Source organism: Sinocyclocheilus anshuiensis, unplaced genomic scaffold (genome assembly GCF_001515605.1).
Source record: "Sinocyclocheilus anshuiensis isolate Anshui unplaced genomic scaffold, SAMN03320099.WGS_v1.1 scaffold85, whole genome shotgun sequence".
Lineage (NCBI taxonomy): Eukaryota > Metazoa > Chordata > Actinopteri > Cypriniformes > Cyprinidae > Sinocyclocheilus > Sinocyclocheilus anshuiensis.
Genome location: NW_015536800.1, coordinates 149,146 through 170,312, shown reverse-complemented (window position 1 = coordinate 170,312; position 21,167 = coordinate 149,146). Strand labels below are relative to the sequence as shown.

Genomic DNA, 21,167 nt, shown 5'->3' with positions numbered 1-21,167 from the left:
ACACACATATTTCTCCCACACACACACACACACACACACACACACACACACACACACACAGCCAGAAAATACAATAATACAATTACACAGCTGTGGTCTGCCAAGGGTACACACATGTACATTTACCACTGGGAAGTAAGAAGAGAACATAAATACATATAAAACACAGAGCAAAGGCATATGCATGTGCAATACACAAAGCTGAATATAACACAATGTGCTGAAACAGTTCCTAAAAATCACATAAATGCCAATATGAATTGAAGTTCAATAAAGTCACTGAAAGTCAAGCTTTTATGAGTCATGTGTTTTGACATCTCACTTCTTTGTGCATGAACTCCATCTGATCCCTTTTCAGAGGTGTAGGCGGCCCTTGGCTATAATTTCTCTAGCCTAAAGTTGCCTCCCCGCTGTATTAGAGGGCAGGATAATATGCGGTGCCACTGTGGATTTAGCGTAATATATTCTTTTTTTAAAGCTTTATTAAGCAGCACACAAGCAGCCTTTCTTATAAGCAACAGAAAGCACACTAGTATTCTAATAAATTAATTTAGAGATGCAGTCAACTGAGGCAAACAAGACATTGCATTCTGAAATCAGACATGCTGCATTGATAATTAGAACAAATATTTCCATTGTTTGATACTCAGCCCATTTATTCCTACACAGTAGCATTGCAGTGCTTGTTTGTTGTTGATAGTTTCTCATTAGGGAAAATGTACAAATAGTTCATTCAGAGTTTAAGCTTGGCCACAAAGCTTCCTCAAGCCCCATTCCTTATTTATTGAAATGTTAAAACATTGTGTGTGGATGCGTACTTTAAAAAAAAATCACATTTAAATATACTTTGACACAAACACTGGACTGATCATTCAGCTTCAAAACCTATAACTGATTTACTAATAAAGGGTTCACCCAAAAATGAAAATTCTGTCATCATTTCCTAACCCTAATGTTCTTCCAAACCCAAGAAACATTTTCGAAACATAAATGCTAAAAGCAAATTCTAATATCAGTATTTTTATATTATTAGTAATATTTTAATGTTGATATTCTTTCGTGTTTGTCCATCCACTGAAAATGTTCATGCTTTAAAAAGTAAATAAATACATTGTAAAAAGTAATCCATATAAATCTCTGAATGCTTTATGTGATGAACAGATTTTAATATGGGCTTTTAGTTATTCATATACAGTGGTTGCCAAAATTATTAGAACTAGAGCTAAAAATGGTTTTAAATCAGTTATTTCTATCTTTGCTGTAGTGTGTCAGTAGGAAATATCAGTTTACAATTTCCAAACATTCATTTAGCCATTAACTGTAATAATCCAGTGAGATTTTTGTTTGCACAAGGAGCCTGACAACAGCCAGTGCTCCACACAGAGATCTCATCTCATCATCATCATCATCCAGTCTGTCTGCAATGACATGAAGAAACAGAACAAACTGAAAAATAAAGAAAAAAAAGGTATTATTACATTTTACATTTCTGTCCCCTTCACTTCTGAAATGATGGCTACGCCATAATAAACATAATTTCAGTGTAAGCCATGATTGTCAGTCAATACAAAAACTGTGGATATGGATAAGCACTTAGTTCATGCACTTGTTACATGATAGATGAGTGGTTGTGAAAGTGTATGTTTTAACATAGCATACAATCGCCACGCTGCACATTACTGTTAATTGTAATATTGACCTTGCGTGGAAATTTTTCTGAGGTGAAGTAATCCTGAGTAATTTCTTTCACAGAATCATGTCCAGGCGGCTGTGAGATCTGATCTGATCATCATCCAGTCTGTCTGCAATGACATGAAGAAACAGAACAAACTGAGACAGACTAAATCCAGAAGAAATGTGGGAACGTCTCCAAGATGCTTCAAGAGACCTCCCTGAAAAACTATGTGCTAATGCACCTAGGGCAAAAGCTGCTTTAAACCCAAAGGATGGTCACACCAAATGTTGATTTAATTTAGTTAATAGAAGTTAAATGATAAAGAAAATCTATTTATGACCTTATTTTTGATAGCATCCTCATTTTACAGCATTTTTACACAAGTGCCTAAAACTTTTAACAGTACTGTAGCTTTGCAGGAAGGTTTCTTAAAGCATCTTGGAGAAGTTGCCACAGTTCTTCTGGATTTAGTCCGTCTCAGTTTGTTCTGGTGTCAGTACATATCAGTTTACATTTCCAAACATTCATTTTGCCATTAACTGTAATAATCCAGTGAGATTTCTGTTTGCACAAGGAGTCTGACAACAGCCAGAGCTCCACACAGAGATCTGACCTCTTCATCATCCAGTCTGTCTGCAATGACATGAAGAAACAGAACAAACTGAGACAGACTAAATCCAGAAGAAATGTGGGAACGTCTCCAAGATGCTTCAAGAGACCTCCCTGAAAAACTATGTGCTAATGCACCTAGGGCAAAAGCTGCTTTAAACCCAAAGGATGGTCACACCAAATGTTGATTTAATTTAGTTAATAGAAGTTAATTGATAAATAAAATATATTTATGACATTATTATTGACAGCATCCTCATTTTACAGCATTTTTACACAAGTGCCTAAAACTTTTAACAGTACTGTAGCGTTGTGATCTCTGTGTGGAGCACTGGCTGTTGTCAGGCTCCTTGTGCAAACAAAAATCTCACTGGATTATTACAATTAATGGCAAAATGAATGTTTGGAAATGTAAACTGATATTTCCTGCTGACATACTACAGCAAAGACAGAAATAACTAAAACCATTTTTTAGCTGGTGAAAATACTAGTGTTCTAAACACTGATTAACACTCATGCATAGTCAATGGTCAATGGAAGCACAAACATCTTTGCTTAGGGCAAGAATAAACAAGGTGTGTTTATTCTATTCAAGCATGCACATTTAAAAGAGTATTAAAATATTTTAATTCGTGTTCTGAAGATTGATGAAAGTCTTATTAGTTTGAAATGATATGAGGGTGAGTAAATGATAAAAAAAAATTTGGATGAACTATCCCCGTAACTCTTGGAAATTTTGGTAGAAGTTCCCGAGCACGTTCAAAAAGACTTGGCATGAGTTTCCACAAAAACATGATGTAGGTTAAGCACATATATTCTTTATTACGTTTGTCCCTCTTTATCTCATATATTACAGATTGCTGTCATTATAATACGACCTTTCAACTATTTCTGATTACTTGTGTGTGTACTTGTGTGTGTGTGTGTGTGTGTGTGTGTGTGTGTGTGTGTGTGTGTGTGTGTGTGTGTGTGTGTTCACTGATGCACAGTTAATTTAGTTAAAACAACAGGGAGAAAATCATGTTTGTTTCATCCTCACAGATCACATCAGATCAGTCAGGAGGAAAGAGGAGTTTCTGTTCCACACATCTCTCTCTGTGTGTGTCTCTGTGGCTCAGATGTCCCAGTGTGCTTTAGTGAGCGTATTCCCTGAGGCGCAGTCTCTCTCTCCGGACACAATAGCTTGCTCGGCACTGACATCATGAAAGGATCAAGGAATGTGCGCTGCACATATTTCATATATGTACTGCAACACATACTTACAGTAGAACATATTGTTTCTACTCCATGTCTAATAAAAGCATAGGAAGAAAACAACAGATCCACTTTGTCACATGCAGTTTCATGCAGTTTTTTAAGCAACAGATTTTAAATAAAAGATAAGGTGAGAAAATAATTTTTGGTCTAAATTTGTATTTATATATTTGAATGATTTGTGTTGATATTTTCATTTTATACTTTAAAATAATTTGTATATATAAAATATACAAATATAATACAAATAAAAAATATATCAAATATATTTATTTTTTAAATAATAAATTTACTTAATAAAATAAATGTAATATATGTGTGCTATTTATTTTTATGTGAACTCATGAAAAAGCCTTTCAAGAACATTTTGATGAACTTTATTTAAGATCATGCCACCATTCCATACTTCAACTTCACCATTCTACCAACAAAAAATGTTATATGTTAAATCATGTAGAAATAGCTTGTTGGGGTAATAATGGTAGATTACAACTTGACTGAAAAGAAATGTAGTACTTTTTGAAAAACAATACTTTTGACAACCCCAATTAAAATGTATTTTTTAGACATCAGGAATGACAGGCAGAAAGGTTAAAAAGCTGCAGTTAAGTCAGTAAGGCCTGTTGGAGGAGACTGCAACAATGGAACTCCTATTCAAAATCAACTGAGCTTTGTAGAAGACAGATGTAGCTACTTTGTGCTGACATTTGAGAAATATAGGACCAAAACACACCACAACAGTTACAGCCATCACTATTCCAGTTACAACCAACACTATTAAATGACGCGAAGATGGCGCCGATGATGGCTGCCTCCATGGCGTGCTCTGCAGTCGTTTTTATGTTTTTATTAGTTTGTCATGTCTTTAGTTATATCCCTGCAATCAGTTTCACCAGAGACGAATTGCTGGACATTCGGCAGTACACATCATCCGATATTTCACCGGTTTTCGACTATTCTGATGTTTTGCTGGACATTGTAGTTGGCGGAGCAGCGGCGCTGATCAAGCACTTCAGGACGCGCAGACGGGGGAAGAGAGATGGCGCACTTGTGAAGCTCAGGCAGCGCGGATTCAGAACTCCTTCTGCTCTCCCGGATAAACAAGGATTTCTCACACTCTGCTGCTCTGTGTTTCACGGAAACCTTTCTGAATGACGCCATTCCGGATAGCGCATTGAGTCTGCTGGGCTTTCAGCTGTTTAGAGCGGATCGCGACGCAGAATCAACGGGGAAATCACGAGGCGGCGAGACATGCTTTTACATCAATGAAAGGTGGTGTACAGATGTAACCGTGTTAAAGAAGATGTGCTGTCCCGATCTAGAAGCGCTTTTCATTAACTGTAAGCCTTTCTACTTGCCGCGGGAGTTTTGCTTGTTCATTCTCGTGAGTGTTTACATTCCTCCGTAAGCGCACGAGAGCTCAGCTTTACAGAAACTCGCTGATCAGATCACATACACAGAACAACAACACCCGGACTCTGTTTTAATCATTCGTGGGGACTGGTGACGAGTCTGCTTACAGTCAGGAGGTTAAAGAGCTGGCTGTCTGGTGCAGTCTCAACAACCTGGAGCTCAACACGCTCAAAACTGTGGAGATAATCGTGGACTTCAGGAGAAACCCCCCTGCACTCCCCCCACTCACCATCATGGACAGCACTGTAACGACAGTGGAGTCATTCAAGTTCCTGGGCAAAACTATCTCTCAGGACCTAAAGTGGGACACTCACATTGACCCCATTGTTAAAAAGGCCCAGCAGAGGTTGTACTTCCTTCGCCAGCTGAGGAAGTTCAACCTGCCACAGGAACTGCTGACACAATTCTACTCTGCCATCATTGAATCCGTCCTCTGCACTTCAATAACCGTCTGTTTCAGCTTTAGTCTACATTTCAATTTTGCACTAATATACCTGTACATACAAAACTATCTATTGTAATATACCTGTACATACAATTGTCAATTTGTATATTGCATTCCCTATTTACTTGTTCTATATTTTATTTTATTTTAATTTTTTTATCTGTGTTTTTGTTCTGTCACTGTCATTCTGTTGCACTGTGGAAGCTTCTGTCACGAAAACAAATTCCTCGTATTTGTAAACATACCTGGCAATAAAGCTCATTCTGATTCTGATTCCCTCTCATCTCTCTCTCTCAGCCTTTATCTCAATCATAAACCTGTGTGTCTCATGGTACATTTAACATGTGACGTCCATCTGTGGGCCATACATTGCAACATACGTCAACAAATCAAAAGTCAGTTTGTGGGTGATCATCTGTGACTTCGGAGTGTAAGGACAAAAAGGGCATGTGCTCTGCACAGGTTGAGCCCTACCTGTGCACGTGCCTGGTGCAAGGTCTCTCTCTAAGCCTGCTTGGCACTTTGGAAAGCAACTGGTCGGAATGTTGGGTTCAAAATCAGAGCGGCCCCTTTGTGGAAAATTTCTTATCCAGCTTAATTTCATGGTTAAGTGCTCAGTTGGCTAAACTTGTGCATTATGGCTGATGAGGTCAATAAAGGTGAATTAGAGCTGAGCAATGTTTCAGACAGATAGAAACACCTTTTAACAACTAAAACCCACAGTTTGCGCAAGCCAATTGGTGCCATTTGAGTATATACACATTTACGAACATGTATTTCATGAAATTTCACACTCGCCTGGTTTTAGGCTGATTATGTTTACCAAATATATTTAATGTGCTTATGTTTTGCACCTTTAGTGGTCTTGAGCATTTTAGCAATTACCTTGATTTGTAATGTTTCTCAGCATGGAAGCTTTTACTCAAATGAATAATATCCAGATGAGTTCTGAATGCAGAACTGGAAAAAATATATTCAAAGTCTGATAAAATTGCTCATCATAAAGCACTCTTGGGCGCTGAAAACCGTTCAGCAACCTCATTCATATGCAATATCATTCATATTCATTCAGCATTCAGCAATATCATTCATGTTTTTTATGATGTTCATTTAAATCCTGCAGTAAAATATAATATAATTATTTTATACATTCTCCTTTTGAATTTTGTTTAGAACTCAATTTTATTGTTAAAAGTGAAACAAAATATGTGACCTGTGCTGGCTAAATGAGTCACAACAAGCAAATAAAAAAAAATAAAAAAAAGTCATTTTTATTTTAAAACGCTCAATTAAAAGACTATCAAAATGATATATGATTTGTTGGAATCGGATGAAAAATAACTGAGCTACACCCGTTTGAAGTCAGCAAAGTCAGTTCTGAGAAAAATCAAGTTGAAGTTTTCTGAAGGTTCCAAAGCAAAATTACCTAAAAAAGTTGCATTGTTTCCTCCACTTGCTTTCTTAATATTAATTACTATATTAATAATCACAATATAGCCATTTTTTATTTTATCTTTGCCATTAAAAATAACAGATGCAAAAAATCAACAACAGCAGAACAAATATGAGAAAGAAACAAATAGTGCATTACTTTTTAATTTTACATCTAAACAAAAGCATTCAAGTAAGAAAAACAAATAATCAAATGTAAAAATCTCTTCAGTATGTTCATTACAAATAAATTGATTATTAAAACAATCAAGAGCAGCGATCTTTTCTTTTATTGTTAGATTAACATTGTGACAGACGGCCTGTATAGTAAGTTCTACTGTACTGCACGGATCTAATATGTTTTCCCCAACAGTTCCCCAAACGTTCACTTAAGATATAACAGATTATGTTTGTGTGAATAGCCTACTTAAATACTGTAATTCTGTGTATACAGTCTGTGTATATTTATTGGGATATGCTACACAAAAAATTCCAAAGGAGGTGCACCAGAGAATGGCAGCCTTGTACAGACCGTTCCAAAAGTTATGAAGTCAGAAAGCCCATTATAAGTCAAGCTCCCAGACACAGATTTGGTCCTGCTCCACTTCAAGCTGTTATTTTAGTTGTAAATCTGCCTGATGTGACCAAAGGGTGTGACATTAAACCTAGAAGCCATTGAAATGTCGTTATCTTGTTACTCTGAGGACTGAAACCTTTGTTATCATCACCTGCAAGCCATGCGACTGGAACAACCTATTTAAATTTCAAATAATTCTGCTGTTGTTTTTTGCTTTCCAGGGTGATGTCTGAACAATGAGCATTTGAGGAAGACGTGCCACTGAGCGGCATAACTGAGCAGGACAGTAACACGGGGACCGTCATGTTTAAAACAAGCAAAATTGCTATTAGACTTTCAAAAATGATGCCGTAACAGTATAAGGGGGAGGACATGGACCACTTTGTATTAAATGAAGGAGAGAAATCATAATGTTCAATATGTTTCAGTTAAAAAGCCAATCATCTTTTTCATTGAATTAATTTACACTAGAATTTACTCTGTGATCTATCCATAAAAAAATACAGTAAAATACAGTTGTAGCATGATTTGACCCAGAGAAGCAACATTTATGTCACCGCTATAGTGAATGAAACGCACAAAGAAGACGATGAACAATGCAAATAGTCTTTAATAATCTACAAACACAAAGGTCGGACAGGCAGGATGCACACATAGCGATGTAGTAGACCGGACGAGGGAACACAGGACTGAACACAACTATATATACACTGAAGAAAATGAAGATAATTAATGACACACAACTGAACTAAATGACACAGTCAAACACGAGGGAAAACTGGGTCACACAGAGCACATGAGGGATGAAACGGAGACAGGAGGAGCCAAGGCGGATCAGATGGAGGGAGGAGCCAGGAAGAGGACAGGAAGGACTTGGAGCAGGAGGAGCCAGGTGGGACCCAGGCCACAGCCATGATGGCCACCCACAGTGGAGCCGACAGAGGGAGGAGCCATGGAGGAGGAAGGGCTGCCGACGGAGAGCCGATGAACCAGGGTGACAGGGAGGAGCAGATGGCTCCTCCCGAGGCAGAGGCTGGTATCCAGAAGGCCGCAGTGGAGCCGGAGCGACAGAGGACCAAGGTGGAGCCGGAGAGAAGGAGGAGCCTGACAGAGCTGGAGGGACGAGGTGTAGCAGGAGGAGTGGAGTCCCGAGGCGGTGGATGGTCAACGACAGACCAAGGCAGAGCCGGAGGGATGAGGGAGCCCGGCGGAGCTAGTGGACTGACGGGCCACAGCGGAGAGGAGGGAGCTAGGAGCCATGGTGGAGCCGCTGGGTCGAAGGGCCGAGGCGGAGACAAGGGATCCTCCAGCCACAATGCCGATGGAGACTGGCAGACCCACGGCGATCCCACCGCACAGATGGTGGGCTGAGGGTGAGCAGAGGGGCTGCCAGTAGACAGCGGTGATGATGGTGAGGACTGATATAGAGGAGGTGGGAGAAGGAGGCTGGGTGGGTGGGTGTGAAATCCAGACAAGTAGAGGGTTCAGGGATGGTGTGTGCCACCCACACACACCACATCGCGACTCCCAACACTGGGAGTGTGGTGGACAGAGGAACGACCTCTGTGATCGTTTCAGGACAGGCAGGGCAGACAGATAGTTCAGAGCAGGCAGAGAGTTCAGACGAAGGCGGGAGAAGAGGGGCATGTCTGCATATATATCCAAATAACAGTCCACTGAACTCGGCTCACCCTCAGCCATAGTGCAGTGGGCGGAGCTTCCCTCCACGCTCTCACTGTCCATAATGCTCTCCCGTGTGGCGAGCTCTGTAGCCAGCTCTCGCACCTGGTCTGACGTGTTGGGCTCTAGCTCCGGGGCGATCCTCAGCACTGTCGCTCCACTTGGCGATGGCTCGTCAGTCGCGGCGGGCTTTGGCTCTCTGTCAACGGTGGGCTCAGGCTCTTGCTCCACGCAGCGGGGTGATGGTGGGCTGGGCTCTGGGTCGAGTCGCGTTCCGGATCGGGGCCAGACAATCTCCAGACAATCTCGACAGGGCGGTGACAGTTAGCCCCGGTCTTGAACAGGGACTTCAGCGTCTCATCTTCGAAGGCGGTAGTGACGGCGAGACGGCTGAAGTCCCTTGCGAAATCCTCGATATCCTGGCTCCTCCGAGCCAGGGCGGTGAATCTCGCGGCATACTCCATAACAAAAAAACAACAGAAACTTTCACAAAAACGAAAAAACAAAACACAGGAAATCGCACCGCATACTTTATTCTAGGTCCGGTCTTCTGTCACGGCTACGGTGAATGAATTGCACGAACAAGACGTTGAACAATGCAAATAGTCTTTAATAATCCACGAAAGGGCAAACACAGGTCGGACAGGCAGGATGCACACGTAGGGATGTAGTAGACCGGACGAGGGAACACAGGACTGAACACAACTATATATACACTGAAGAAAATGAAGATAATTAATGACACACCTGAACTAAATGACACAATCAAACATGAGGGAAAACTGGGTCACACAGAGCACATGAGGGATGAAACACAACAAAACAGGTCCATAGGTGTGACATTATGACACCACTGTGATCAGATTTTATTCCAGGCTGGAAAAACATGCCTATGGCGACATTTCTGCAAAACGTTGAGATACATTTCTGCAAACGCTCTGCAAAACACAGATAAACGTGACGCTGGCAACTTGGTTTTTGTTTGTATTTTGGCATTCCTCTGATGAAATGTCGAGTGTGTGTTGCTAAAAAGTTTACTTTGAAAGTAATGTACCACCTACAATAAACCCTACCCCAAACCTAATCGATAGTGTTAAAACCAAACGTGAGATAAAAGCACATTTAAGCACATAAAATCATCATTTTAGCTGGCTTCTACAAGTCTTTGAGCTCTTTAATTGTGACTTGTACCCAAACGCTCCACATTGCAAGTGCTGTACCAGATGAGCTATACTGAGCAAGTTTGCTACATCAGAAAAGTCATTCATGTGGTACACGATGTATAAATGTCAAAATGTATTATTTTATAAGTCATACAATATAAAGTGAATGGTTTTGAAGACTTAAGGCAGGCGCACACTGTACGATTTTTAATAGTCCTTTGCGATTGTTGCTTGTCAGATTGTGCGAACATGATGATCATGTCACACTGGGATCTCAGATGCCAGTAATGTCAGACTGTATGACAGTCAAGACGCGATAAAAACGGGTGCGCACAAGAAAACTTGTCCAGAGTTTTACATTATCAACCCATACACGCTCAGTGACTGTGAGCTGCATTACACGTGTGGCTGAAATGTTGGCTATCATGAAAAGTATATGAATGGCGGCAATACCGACATATTTAGGAAGAATAATGTAAGCAACACACACCTACATAAAAGCAGCAGCACAACCGGTGTTTATCACAGCAAAGGCAACATATCATGTGAATTCATTGAGTGGAGGACGGGAGCGCCGGAGTTTATGGCAGTTAGAAGAAATCTTTAGCATTAATTCTGAGCATGGCTTGTCTTGAAAAACGAAATACAGTTTTGACGTTCGTTGTAGCAGACGTCACACTGCAAGACTATGCGGCAAATCTTCTGACACTGCCAGAATTTCGTCTGAGGTCAAATTTGATCATAACGGCCATTAAATGGCTGTCAGTGAACATGTCAAACCAGCGATTAAAGGCTACAGATTTTAGCCTAGGATTATAGGAATCTTTTAGGATTTTCAAAATTTGTCTCAGATGACCAAATTGTGGTCAAAATCTGGGCTTTACTGCGCATGGAACTATGTGGAAACAAAACTTTATTAATCAATAATCCCCTTTGATAATCTGTAATAACTTGTGTGAGAAGGTTGTTGGTGTTTTACTATCACTAGCATTGATTTCAGCTGAAACTGCAGTGATTTGTATGTATAGGTGTGTTTTGGATTTTTGCAAAAATGCAGGTAGAGGCATATTTCAATGTGTGTGTGTGTGTGTGTGTGTGTGTGTTTTTTTAAATTTTATTTTAATGTTTTTTTGCTGGCAACTTGGTTTTTGTTTGTATTTTGGCATTCCTCTGATGAAATGTCGAGTGTGTGTTGCTAAAAAGTTTACTTTGAAAGTAATGTACCACCTACAATAAACCCTACCCCAAACCTAATCGATAGTGTTAAAACCAAACGTGAGATAAAAGCACATTTAAGCACATAAAATCATCATTTTAGCTGGCTTCTACAAGTCTTTGAGCTCTTTAATTGTGACTTGTACCCAAACGCTCCACATTGCAAGTGCTGTACCAGATGAGCTATACTGAGCAAGTTTGCTACATCAGAAAAGTCATTCATGTGGTACACGATGTATAAATGTCAAAATGTATTATTTTATAAGTCATACAATATAAAGTGAATGGTTTTGAAGACTTAAGGCAGGCGCACACTGTACGATTTTTAATAGTCCTTTGCGATTGTTGCTTGTCAGATTGTGCGAACATGATGATCATGTCACACTGGGATCTCAGATGCCAGTAATGTCAGACTGTATGACAGTCAAGACGCGATAAAAACGGGTGCGCACAAGAAAACTTGTCCAGAGTTTTACATTATCAACCCATACACGCTCAGTGACTGTGAGCTGCATTACACGTGGGGCTGAAATGTTGGCTATCATGAAAAGTATATGAATGGCGGCAATACCGACATATTTAGGAAGAATAATGTAAGCAACACACACCTACATAAAAGCAGCAGCACAACCGGTGTTTATCACAGCAAAGGCAACATATCATGTGAATTCATTGAGTGGAGGACGGGAGCGTCGGAGTTTATGGCAGTTAGAAGAAATCTTTAGCATTAATTCTGAGCATGGCTTGTCTTGAAAAACGAAATACAGTTTTGACGTTCGTTGTAGCAGACGTCACACTGCAAGACTATGCGGCAAATCTTCTGACACTGCCAGAATTTCGTCTGAGGTCAAATTTGATCATAACGGCCATTAAATGGCTGTCAGTGAACATGTCAAACCAGCGATTAAAGGCTACAGATTTTAGCCTAGGATTATAGGAATCTTTTAGGATTTTCAAAATTTGTCTCAGATGACCAAATTGTGGTCAAAATCTGGGCTTTACTGCGCATGGAACTATGTGGAAACAAAACTTTATTAATCAATAATCCCCTTTGATAATCTGTAATAACTTGTGTGAGAAGGTTGTTGGTGTTTTACTATCACTAGCATTGATTTCAGCTGAAACTGCAGTGATTTGTATGTATAGGTGTGTTTTGGATTTTTGCAAAAATGCAGGTAGAGGCATATTTCAATGTGTGTGTGTGTGTGTGTGTGTGTGTGTGTGTTTTTTAATTTTATTTTAATGTTTTTTTGATGTTGGATTTTATTGATGTTTTTAATAAATTTTAGACGATATTGAAATGTAATTGTGACAAACAGTTAAAACACATTTTGGTCTTTTCCAAGTACAGAGGAGCTGTGGCTCTTAGTAAATAGTAAGTAGCTGCCTAGAAATGTTACCAAAATGGCTGCCAAGTGAACTTGGTAGCCTTAAAGCAGCCTGACATTATTACACACATGTACAAATAGTACAAAAGAAAACTAAGTAAAAACTCACCAGCTGTAGCCAGGCGTTGGTTATTAATACCTGATTTTTTTCATCCTGGGGCAGAGAAACAGAAGAGAAAAAGAGATTACATATCAAATGAGGACATAAATGAAGGGTTACTTCAAATTGAACAAATCCTTTCTGCTTCTATAATCCTAACCCTTTCTATGAACAAAGACTTTTATTATTTTTTGCCCTCTGTGTACCATTTGTTCTCTATCTTCTCACACACACATCCGCAGACTTTGCCTTTTGGTGTATTTGAGATAAGGCCAAAAGAGACCAGCTATGACACCCATTGAATAGGAGCAATCTAACCTTAAAGCAGTTTCACAAAGTGACAATCACCATTACAATACAGATCTCATAGTAAACCTCTTGGGCTTTAAAGCTTGACTTCAACATGCATTGATCTGTGTCAGATTCTGTGTGTTTATGTGAGTTCTAGAACATTGAGCTTTGAATGATCAAAGACGTTTGTTTCATCCAGAGAAGTGTCAGCTCTCATTTCCTCACATTTCATTCAGTTTGGACCAGGGATGATCCACAGTGTAATCAATTTACCATTAAATGTTCTTGCTTCAGCTATATTTCAATAAGTAACTGACCGATAAGAACAACGCATCAGCTTCAGAGAGGTCCAAATAAAGTGTCAACACTTTTTATACACAACATCATACTATACATACAAGATACTATTATAGAATAAATAAAATTTAGAAAAAAACTGCTTTTAAGTTTAGGAAGTATTTAACTCTATATTATTTAAGTATTTAAATAATCTTACATGTGTTACCATGCTAGTAATACTATAGTTTGTTAATATACAATATCATGTAAATATCATGGTATAAGAATGTTAATCATACAGTACCACAGTAAATATCAAAGTACCATGATATTAACTTCTGGTATCATCACAACACCATGGTTTGGCATTGATGTTTAATATGTCAGTATATTATGTAGTATACACTACCATTCAAAAGGTAGTAGGGCCAGTAAGAAATAAAACTTTTACTCAGCAAGAATGCATTAAACTGATCAAAAGTGACAGAATAAAATATATTTGAATAGAAAAAAAATCAAGTAAACATCAAAATGAATGAAGCCAGTATTCAACTCTCCTTTCTGAAGTAAAGTACTGTTGAAAAGGAACTATTATAGAGGTCAGTTTAGAGTTGACAAAAACAGTTTTCATTGTTGCAACATTCTTGAATCTCAGTTTAAATCTTTCCTTAAGGCACCAATGATTACTCATGCTTAAGAGAAACCTGTCCTTGTGTTCTGTCTCCAGTTCCTCTGTCACTGAGCTTCCTGTGTAATGTGCAATGATGTCTCTTTTGGCTACTGCAGAATGGGGTGCATTTACTATTTGGTTCCTAGGACATTCCAGCATAAAATACACCAATTGAATGCCTTGCAAAATGTTAAAATAGGTAAATGTGGTTCGGAGACCCCCAGGAGACGACAAAGAGTATAGGGTGTCTATGAATTTGACAGAAAAAGCCATATTTATGACAAAAAATTAAATAAATAAATAAAAACAATTCTGTATAAATACATTTATGGGGGGAAAAGTATTTATACATGTTTACATAGGGTTCATCATATCTGGTGGCACCTTGTCATCAAAAAGTTCAAATCTTTATTTGACAGACAGCATTACTTCAGTGGGGTGAGAGTGTGCAGATCTTCTTTATATTGTTATATACATTTATTTTAAATAATTGAAATACTGTATCATCATATCATGTTAAATATTTTATATATTTTATCTTATAATGATCATGATATAATTATACTTTGTTTTATATGCTTGTTTTTTGTGTTTCTGATTTATAAGCATGTCTTAGGTGTCCAAATACTTTTTAGGGCCACTAAATGTTATGGAATACTACTATTTTTTGTTCAGGATGTCAATGAGTATAAGTCATATTCTCACTTTTCACTCTGTTGTTTTTGCTGTTCCTTTTCTTAATTATTAAATTACTATTCTAGGCCTGTCTGCAGAAACATTGTCACTTTGATGAAAGACATAATGCCTAAGCCATCTTAATTTAAGGTCCTCAAACCAGGTTAGTCATTTCTCTATATATCCTCCATGTGTCAAAACCAGAGAGAGAGAGAGAGAGAGAGAGCGCGAGAGAGCGAGAGAGCGAGAGCGCGAGAGAGCGAGAGAGCGAGAGAGCGCGAGAGAGAGAGAGAGCGAGAGAGCGAGAGATGCATCCCAAAATTTACACCTGTTAACATGACACATCAGTTGCCTGTTTGATCTTTTTTTCTCTGCTGAGTATCTATCATTTACTTTTTTTAAATCTTGCTCTCACTCCATCTCTTCTGTGAGAGAGAGAGAGAGAGAGAGAGAGAGAGAGAGAGAGAGAGAGAGAGAGAGAGAGAGCGCGAGAGAGCGAGAGAGCGAGAGCGCGAGAGAGCGAGAGAGCGAGAGAGCGCGAGAGAGAGAGAGAGCGAGAGAGCGAGAGATGCATCCCAAAATTTACACCTGTTAACATGACACATCAGTTGCCTGTTTGATCTTTTTTTCTCTGCTGAGTATCTATCATTTACTTTTTTTAAATCTTGCTCTCACTCCATCTCTTCTTATTTTCCTTCCTTCTTTGTCTCTTCCTTTGTCATTCTAAAGTCCCTGTTGTTTTTTGCTCCTGCAGAAGAAAGTGGAGGTAACGTGTTGTCTGTGAAGGGTGAACTGAGGGCTTGTGACATGCAATCAACATCAACGGATGAAGTTAAGAATGCTATAACAGTGCCAGCACAAGCCTGAACAAAATTTCATCTGTACGGCTCCAGTCTTGCAGACCAAGACTTTTAACTACTGACACACTATAAATTCTAACAACTCACTCAAACTAAATAAATTTGTTTACAACATAGGTTTTATTTTTGTTACCATTAATCATAAAGTTTTGAGTATCAATTACTGATATAATTAATAGAGTACAAAATTAAATTTGAGAAAAATAAAACACTAAAGCCCTTGTGCTTGAATTTAAAAATGCATGCTTAATCAAAACATTTGAATTTTTGACATTAGTCTTGACATTAAAATTTAAAGATTTATTCTCCTTTGATTCTTGTTGCATTGTTGTAGTTTGTGTTTTGTGTGAAGACACAGATATGGATGATTATGAGAGTCCCTCTGGTGAACTGTTGAATTAAAGTAATTCCTCTTTATAAATGTTTTACACAAAAATCAGTTTTATGTGCTACACTATTAGAATAGTGTGGGAAAGAATATGTCCTCGGAAATGTTTGTAGACTTCGATCAGATTTTCTGTCCATCCAAAAGTAATAAGTACTGATCATTTCACAGACATAAAGTGGAAAACAGTTCTGCTGTGGAAATTTAATGTATTTACTAAACCCTCAATATCTTTAAAATAATTGATTCTATCAACATCTTAAACCTTCAAATCCAGTGATTAGTGTATTTGAAGCTTAAAGGGATAGTTCACCCAAAAATGATTTGATGTAATCGCAGACTTATAAGTGCATTACCGCCACCTATCTCTCAAGAGGACCATTGATACTTCTAATTGAGATTGTAGATAGCGTTCTGCGATCCGCCGTAAAGCAAGCAAGAAGACGACGACGCCTCACATGCCTGCTGTTGAGAATGTGTGCTCAGGAGGACGCGCCGCCGTTCAGGATAGTTTGAACAGTTCAGACATTGCGTGAATCAGAGGTAAAAAAAACGATATAAATACTATTCAGTTTCTTGCACAGACCGATCGTTTTGTGTCTTTACACATCAATGTATTGTCACGAGCCGCAGGGTTTAATTTGGTTTTGTTTGTGTATGTTTTTTTTTACTCTCAAAGACGTGATTCCCATTCTCCTCCATTATAAGACTGACAGACTGCAACGGTTTGTGTTAAAAATCTTCGTTTGTGTTCTACTGAAGAAACAAAGTCACCTACATCTTGGATGCCCTGGGGGTAAGCAGATAAACATCAAATTTTCATTTTTGGGTGAACTATCCCTTTAAGAAAGTTGTAGCCCCCAGGTACATTGTAAACATGAGTGTTCTGCTTAATTTCCGTGGAAGCACATGGGACAGCATAAAGTATATTGCTGCATTTATGAATTAGACCTTCATGGCTAAGCTTTTCCAAACACCTTTTCCTGCATATATATATGGCAGTATTCATAAATCGCAGTTCCACTGCAACACCTAACTGAAACCCACTGAAACATGAACACAGCCTCAGGCAGCTGTGTATATGAGCTTCAAATAATTATATTTCTGTAAAACAGAGCAATAAAATGCTGTCCAAAAGAAATCTTAAAATACTAAGAGTGCTGTAAATGTAATTCTGAACTGGAGAGTTAATTAATGACAGCTGATGCAGATTTAAGTGAAAGACGCATTTCATTGACTTATATTTCACCCAAATTGTAATTACCCTTGAGAAAAAGAAACCACTTTATCACTTTTAAAAAGAGTGCTTAAAAATAATTTATTAAAATATAATTGAATATAATTTTTATTGACACTTGTATGTTAAGTATTTAAATATATTAGTAATTTTGTAATTACATTTGTAATGAATTTGAAGTTTATTATATTTAAAATATATTAATATATTAAATTTAATATTGAACAACATACTGAGTTAAAATTATGATCCAGCAGCATCTATCAAGCTCGTGTTCTGTTATGATACAACCAATTACTAAAATACTGTTTATGTAGTTTCAGATTGTGGGGTGTATTTGAAGACATTACTGCAGTAACTAGTGTTCCATTTGACTGGGAATTTGGACCTTATTTACATTTGATTAATTTTCTCCCAGCCAGTGTAATTGGGCTACAGACTAATTAGTTGCACTGTATTACATGAATACAATATGCTGTTAATCATAGTCAAATCATTACTTGTGCGCAATTTTGTATTTTACAGTTCATGGGAAATGTTATTAAAATATGAATAATAAATAAAATGTATAGTAAATAATTAGGGGATGAGCTATTTGTCTAAGGGCTTGTTATCACCAGTGAACATGTGGTTGAGTTATTAACCAGGCATGCACAAATAACACTCAGCATACAAACTCGTAAAAAAAAAACAAAAAAAAACAGCAAAGTAAACCAACAAGAAAAAAGGCAACCACAATTTATTCATTCCACATTGAATGCTGGAAACCTTCTGTAAGTGCCAGCATAACACTATTACAGTTAATCTGCCAATTCACAATCATTGCCATTCTATCACAATCACAGTCTGTTTACAGTATGCATACTGTAAATTGCTTGTATTTCTTTTATTCATTATGTCTGCATCTTCAAAAAGCCAACATACTTAAGCTGAGTTCATAAGCTGCTTATTTAGAGCTGATTTTGTAAATAGTTGTAGAATAAACAGAGTTGCATCTGCTTTTGTATAGTGAGACTGTCCAACACAAATCTGTGAATGAACACTTCTACAGTACTTAGAAGAAATGAGACACATGAAAACCTGCCTGCGGTAATGAGCAGTGACTGACTATTGTGATCAGATTGAGATAAGGGGGCGAGTGAGCGTTTTCTCTCTGTGAACCGATAAATTGAATCTTTCATATGGAAAAGCTGTGAAATGAACACGCTTTGCAGATGACAGAAGATTATCCACATAAGTATGGAGGCTCTTTAAATGGAGAATATAATAATAAGTGTCACTTGATTTGATAAAAAGAGGTTGTGACTCTGGCAATATGCACTCGATACGAGCAGGAAGTGAACAATGGAGCGGAACTGTGGAGAATTGGAGCTACTATTCTAGGCCCTATCTCTCTACACCCTCCGTCTCTCTCTCTCTTTCTCACTCTCTATGCAGAGTATGTGAGCAAAGCGTGCATGATTTTTGCCTGGAGCGAGAAGCATTGTAGATGTTTTTTGAGTGTGCTCACTGGTTCCGGGATTGTACCCATCATGACCTTAACATGTTAGCAGTCCATAATACAGTTAGAAGTCAGCAAGAATTAAACACAATGTTAATGTCAGAGGTGCCAGTGGGCTGTTCATATTGTGTGGCTGCAGATTGTGTGGATTCCTATTCAAATGATTGGATTTTGCCTGCAAAAATGTCAAACAAGGGTAAATGTGGCCACACCTTCATAAATATCATAATGATAAAAAGATGCAATCTGTGAAATATTATTGTAGAAATAAGGATGGAGGTCACAGAGGGGTTACTGGTTCTCTGGGCAGACAGTTAGTGTGAGAGATTCCTGCCCTGAAATGAACTTTCCCTCACAAACTGCTGTTTGCATTCCCAGAATTCACTTTTTGTCTGCTGAACCATTATGAGGACATGTAAACACATATACAAAGGGTCACATGTAATACATGGTGTTTGACCTCCACAAGACTTGGTTTAAAGGAATGTTCCAAGTTAAGCATTATCAAAAATAACTCAACTTTTTTTTAGTAGCTGATAACTGTGGTTACAGTAATGCTCTTACAACATACATAAACTGGGCCAGTGCTAGGAGGTTTAAAAGCAAAAATGTGAACCTCATTTTTTTGTTAAAGTACTCACATTAATTATTCAGTAAAAAGCTGTTTATGATTTGAGCCGTACATTTGCCTAAAATCATCCTTTTTGTTGTGAGAATACTATTCTGTGTGTATGAACTTCTGGTTACTGGTTCCCACTGGTTAATGTACAGTAAACAGCCACTGTCTTGTTTCCTATTTCTGGTGCATGTATAATGCTTAAGTGTTGAAACAATGCATATTGTTTATTAGCTGACCCCCTGACCCCATACTTTATTTGTGTCTTACCATTAGCACAATTTTTCCCAGTCAAAATCTTTTTCAGTGGTCAACAAAACAACCTAAAAATCTGTTGTAGAGTCCAGTAGCCACAAAGCTGGAAGAAAAATCGCTGCAACTTTCCAGAATGGCAGGGTCCTCCCTGCCTAGATTTGAAACTTCCTAATGTTTTCAGTTCTAGATCATTACCAATTAAGCTTCAATTTACCTCATCACGCCGGATCTGGGTCAGCGCCGGCGCCGCCACACACTCGCATCATCATACTGTCGTGAACGCGCGTCCACAAGTGACGCAGTAGAGACGAAAATGTGGAATAAAGTCATTATTTTTGTTTTCTTTGCGCAAAAAAAGCATTCTCGTAGCGTCGTAACTTTACAGTTGAACCACTGATGTCACACAGACTACTTTGTCGATCATCTTGATACTTTTCTGGACCTTGAACGTGGTAGTTACCTTGCTGTCTATGGGAGGGTCTGAGAGCCCTCATATTTCATCAAATATCTTAAATTGTGTTCTGAAGATGAACGAAGGTCTTACGGGTTTCGAACAACACGAGGGTGAGTAATTAATGACAGAATTTTCATTTTTGTGTGAACTAACCCTTTAATTCCAAACTTCTGTATTGTCCCCAAAAACTGCAAGCCATTAAGCCACTTCTGATACAGGAAAGTTTCCTTCCACATAAACTCTATTCCATGTTGTAATGTAATGGACACACTGCATTACAAATCAAACAGAGGCCTTTTCAATGCCAAGTATTTTTCAGTTTTTGTTTCTCACAGTCCACCTATCCTCACACTCATATCCCTCCCAGCATTGCGGTGATGTAGAATGGTGTGGCAGCTGCCCCCGCCCCCCCCCAATTCGGTTCTATACAACATCTAGTAGTTTCAGAGAAATCACACACTTTGGCCTTTAAATCTGATAACTGCTCCGCATATTAGTGATGCGCGGATGGCGGTTATATCCGCGGGCGCTGCGGATAATCCGCGGATCGGGTGGGTCGGGTAATAAAAAAATGCATTCTGATTATTTGCGGGTGGGTCGCGGGTGGATAAAATAAATCATTAATGATGCAAGTATTAACTACATTTTCTAAATTATGAACGTGTTTTAAATAGGCTACAGGAATTGAATAAACTGTAAATTAACATTAAAAGTTATTCAGCAAAACATTATTTAGTCAAGAGCAGTATGTTTTGTTGTTTGATTAACATTAATAAAAGACGGCACAGCTAGGCTGCTGTCACAAGACCTATTTCACGGATCCAATACTGATACTCATGCGTTTTATTTTGCAACTGTTTACATTAACTTAAGACAAACCCGACAGTACTTTCTCAATTTGGTACTCGCAGTACGCGCTTTGGATGTGACTGTGAGCGCACGCGCCTCTGGAGAGCAAGAGTACCGAATGGCTTAAAAAGACGTGAAAATAATA

General features: G+C 38.4%; 1 protein-coding gene across 1 annotated transcript in view; it reads right to left on the bottom strand.

Annotated features, from left to right (window-relative positions):
- LOC107655813 (neuronal acetylcholine receptor subunit alpha-7-like) overlaps positions 1–21,167 on the bottom strand; it is a 68,091-nt gene that overhangs the window by 27,896 nt on the left and 19,028 nt on the right. Inside the window, exon 3 of the mRNA XM_016443400.1 lies at positions 12,960–13,004. Within this exon, the coding sequence (XP_016298886.1) occupies positions 12,960–13,004 (45 nt within the window). The remainder of the gene's footprint in view (positions 1–12,959; positions 13,005–21,167) is intronic.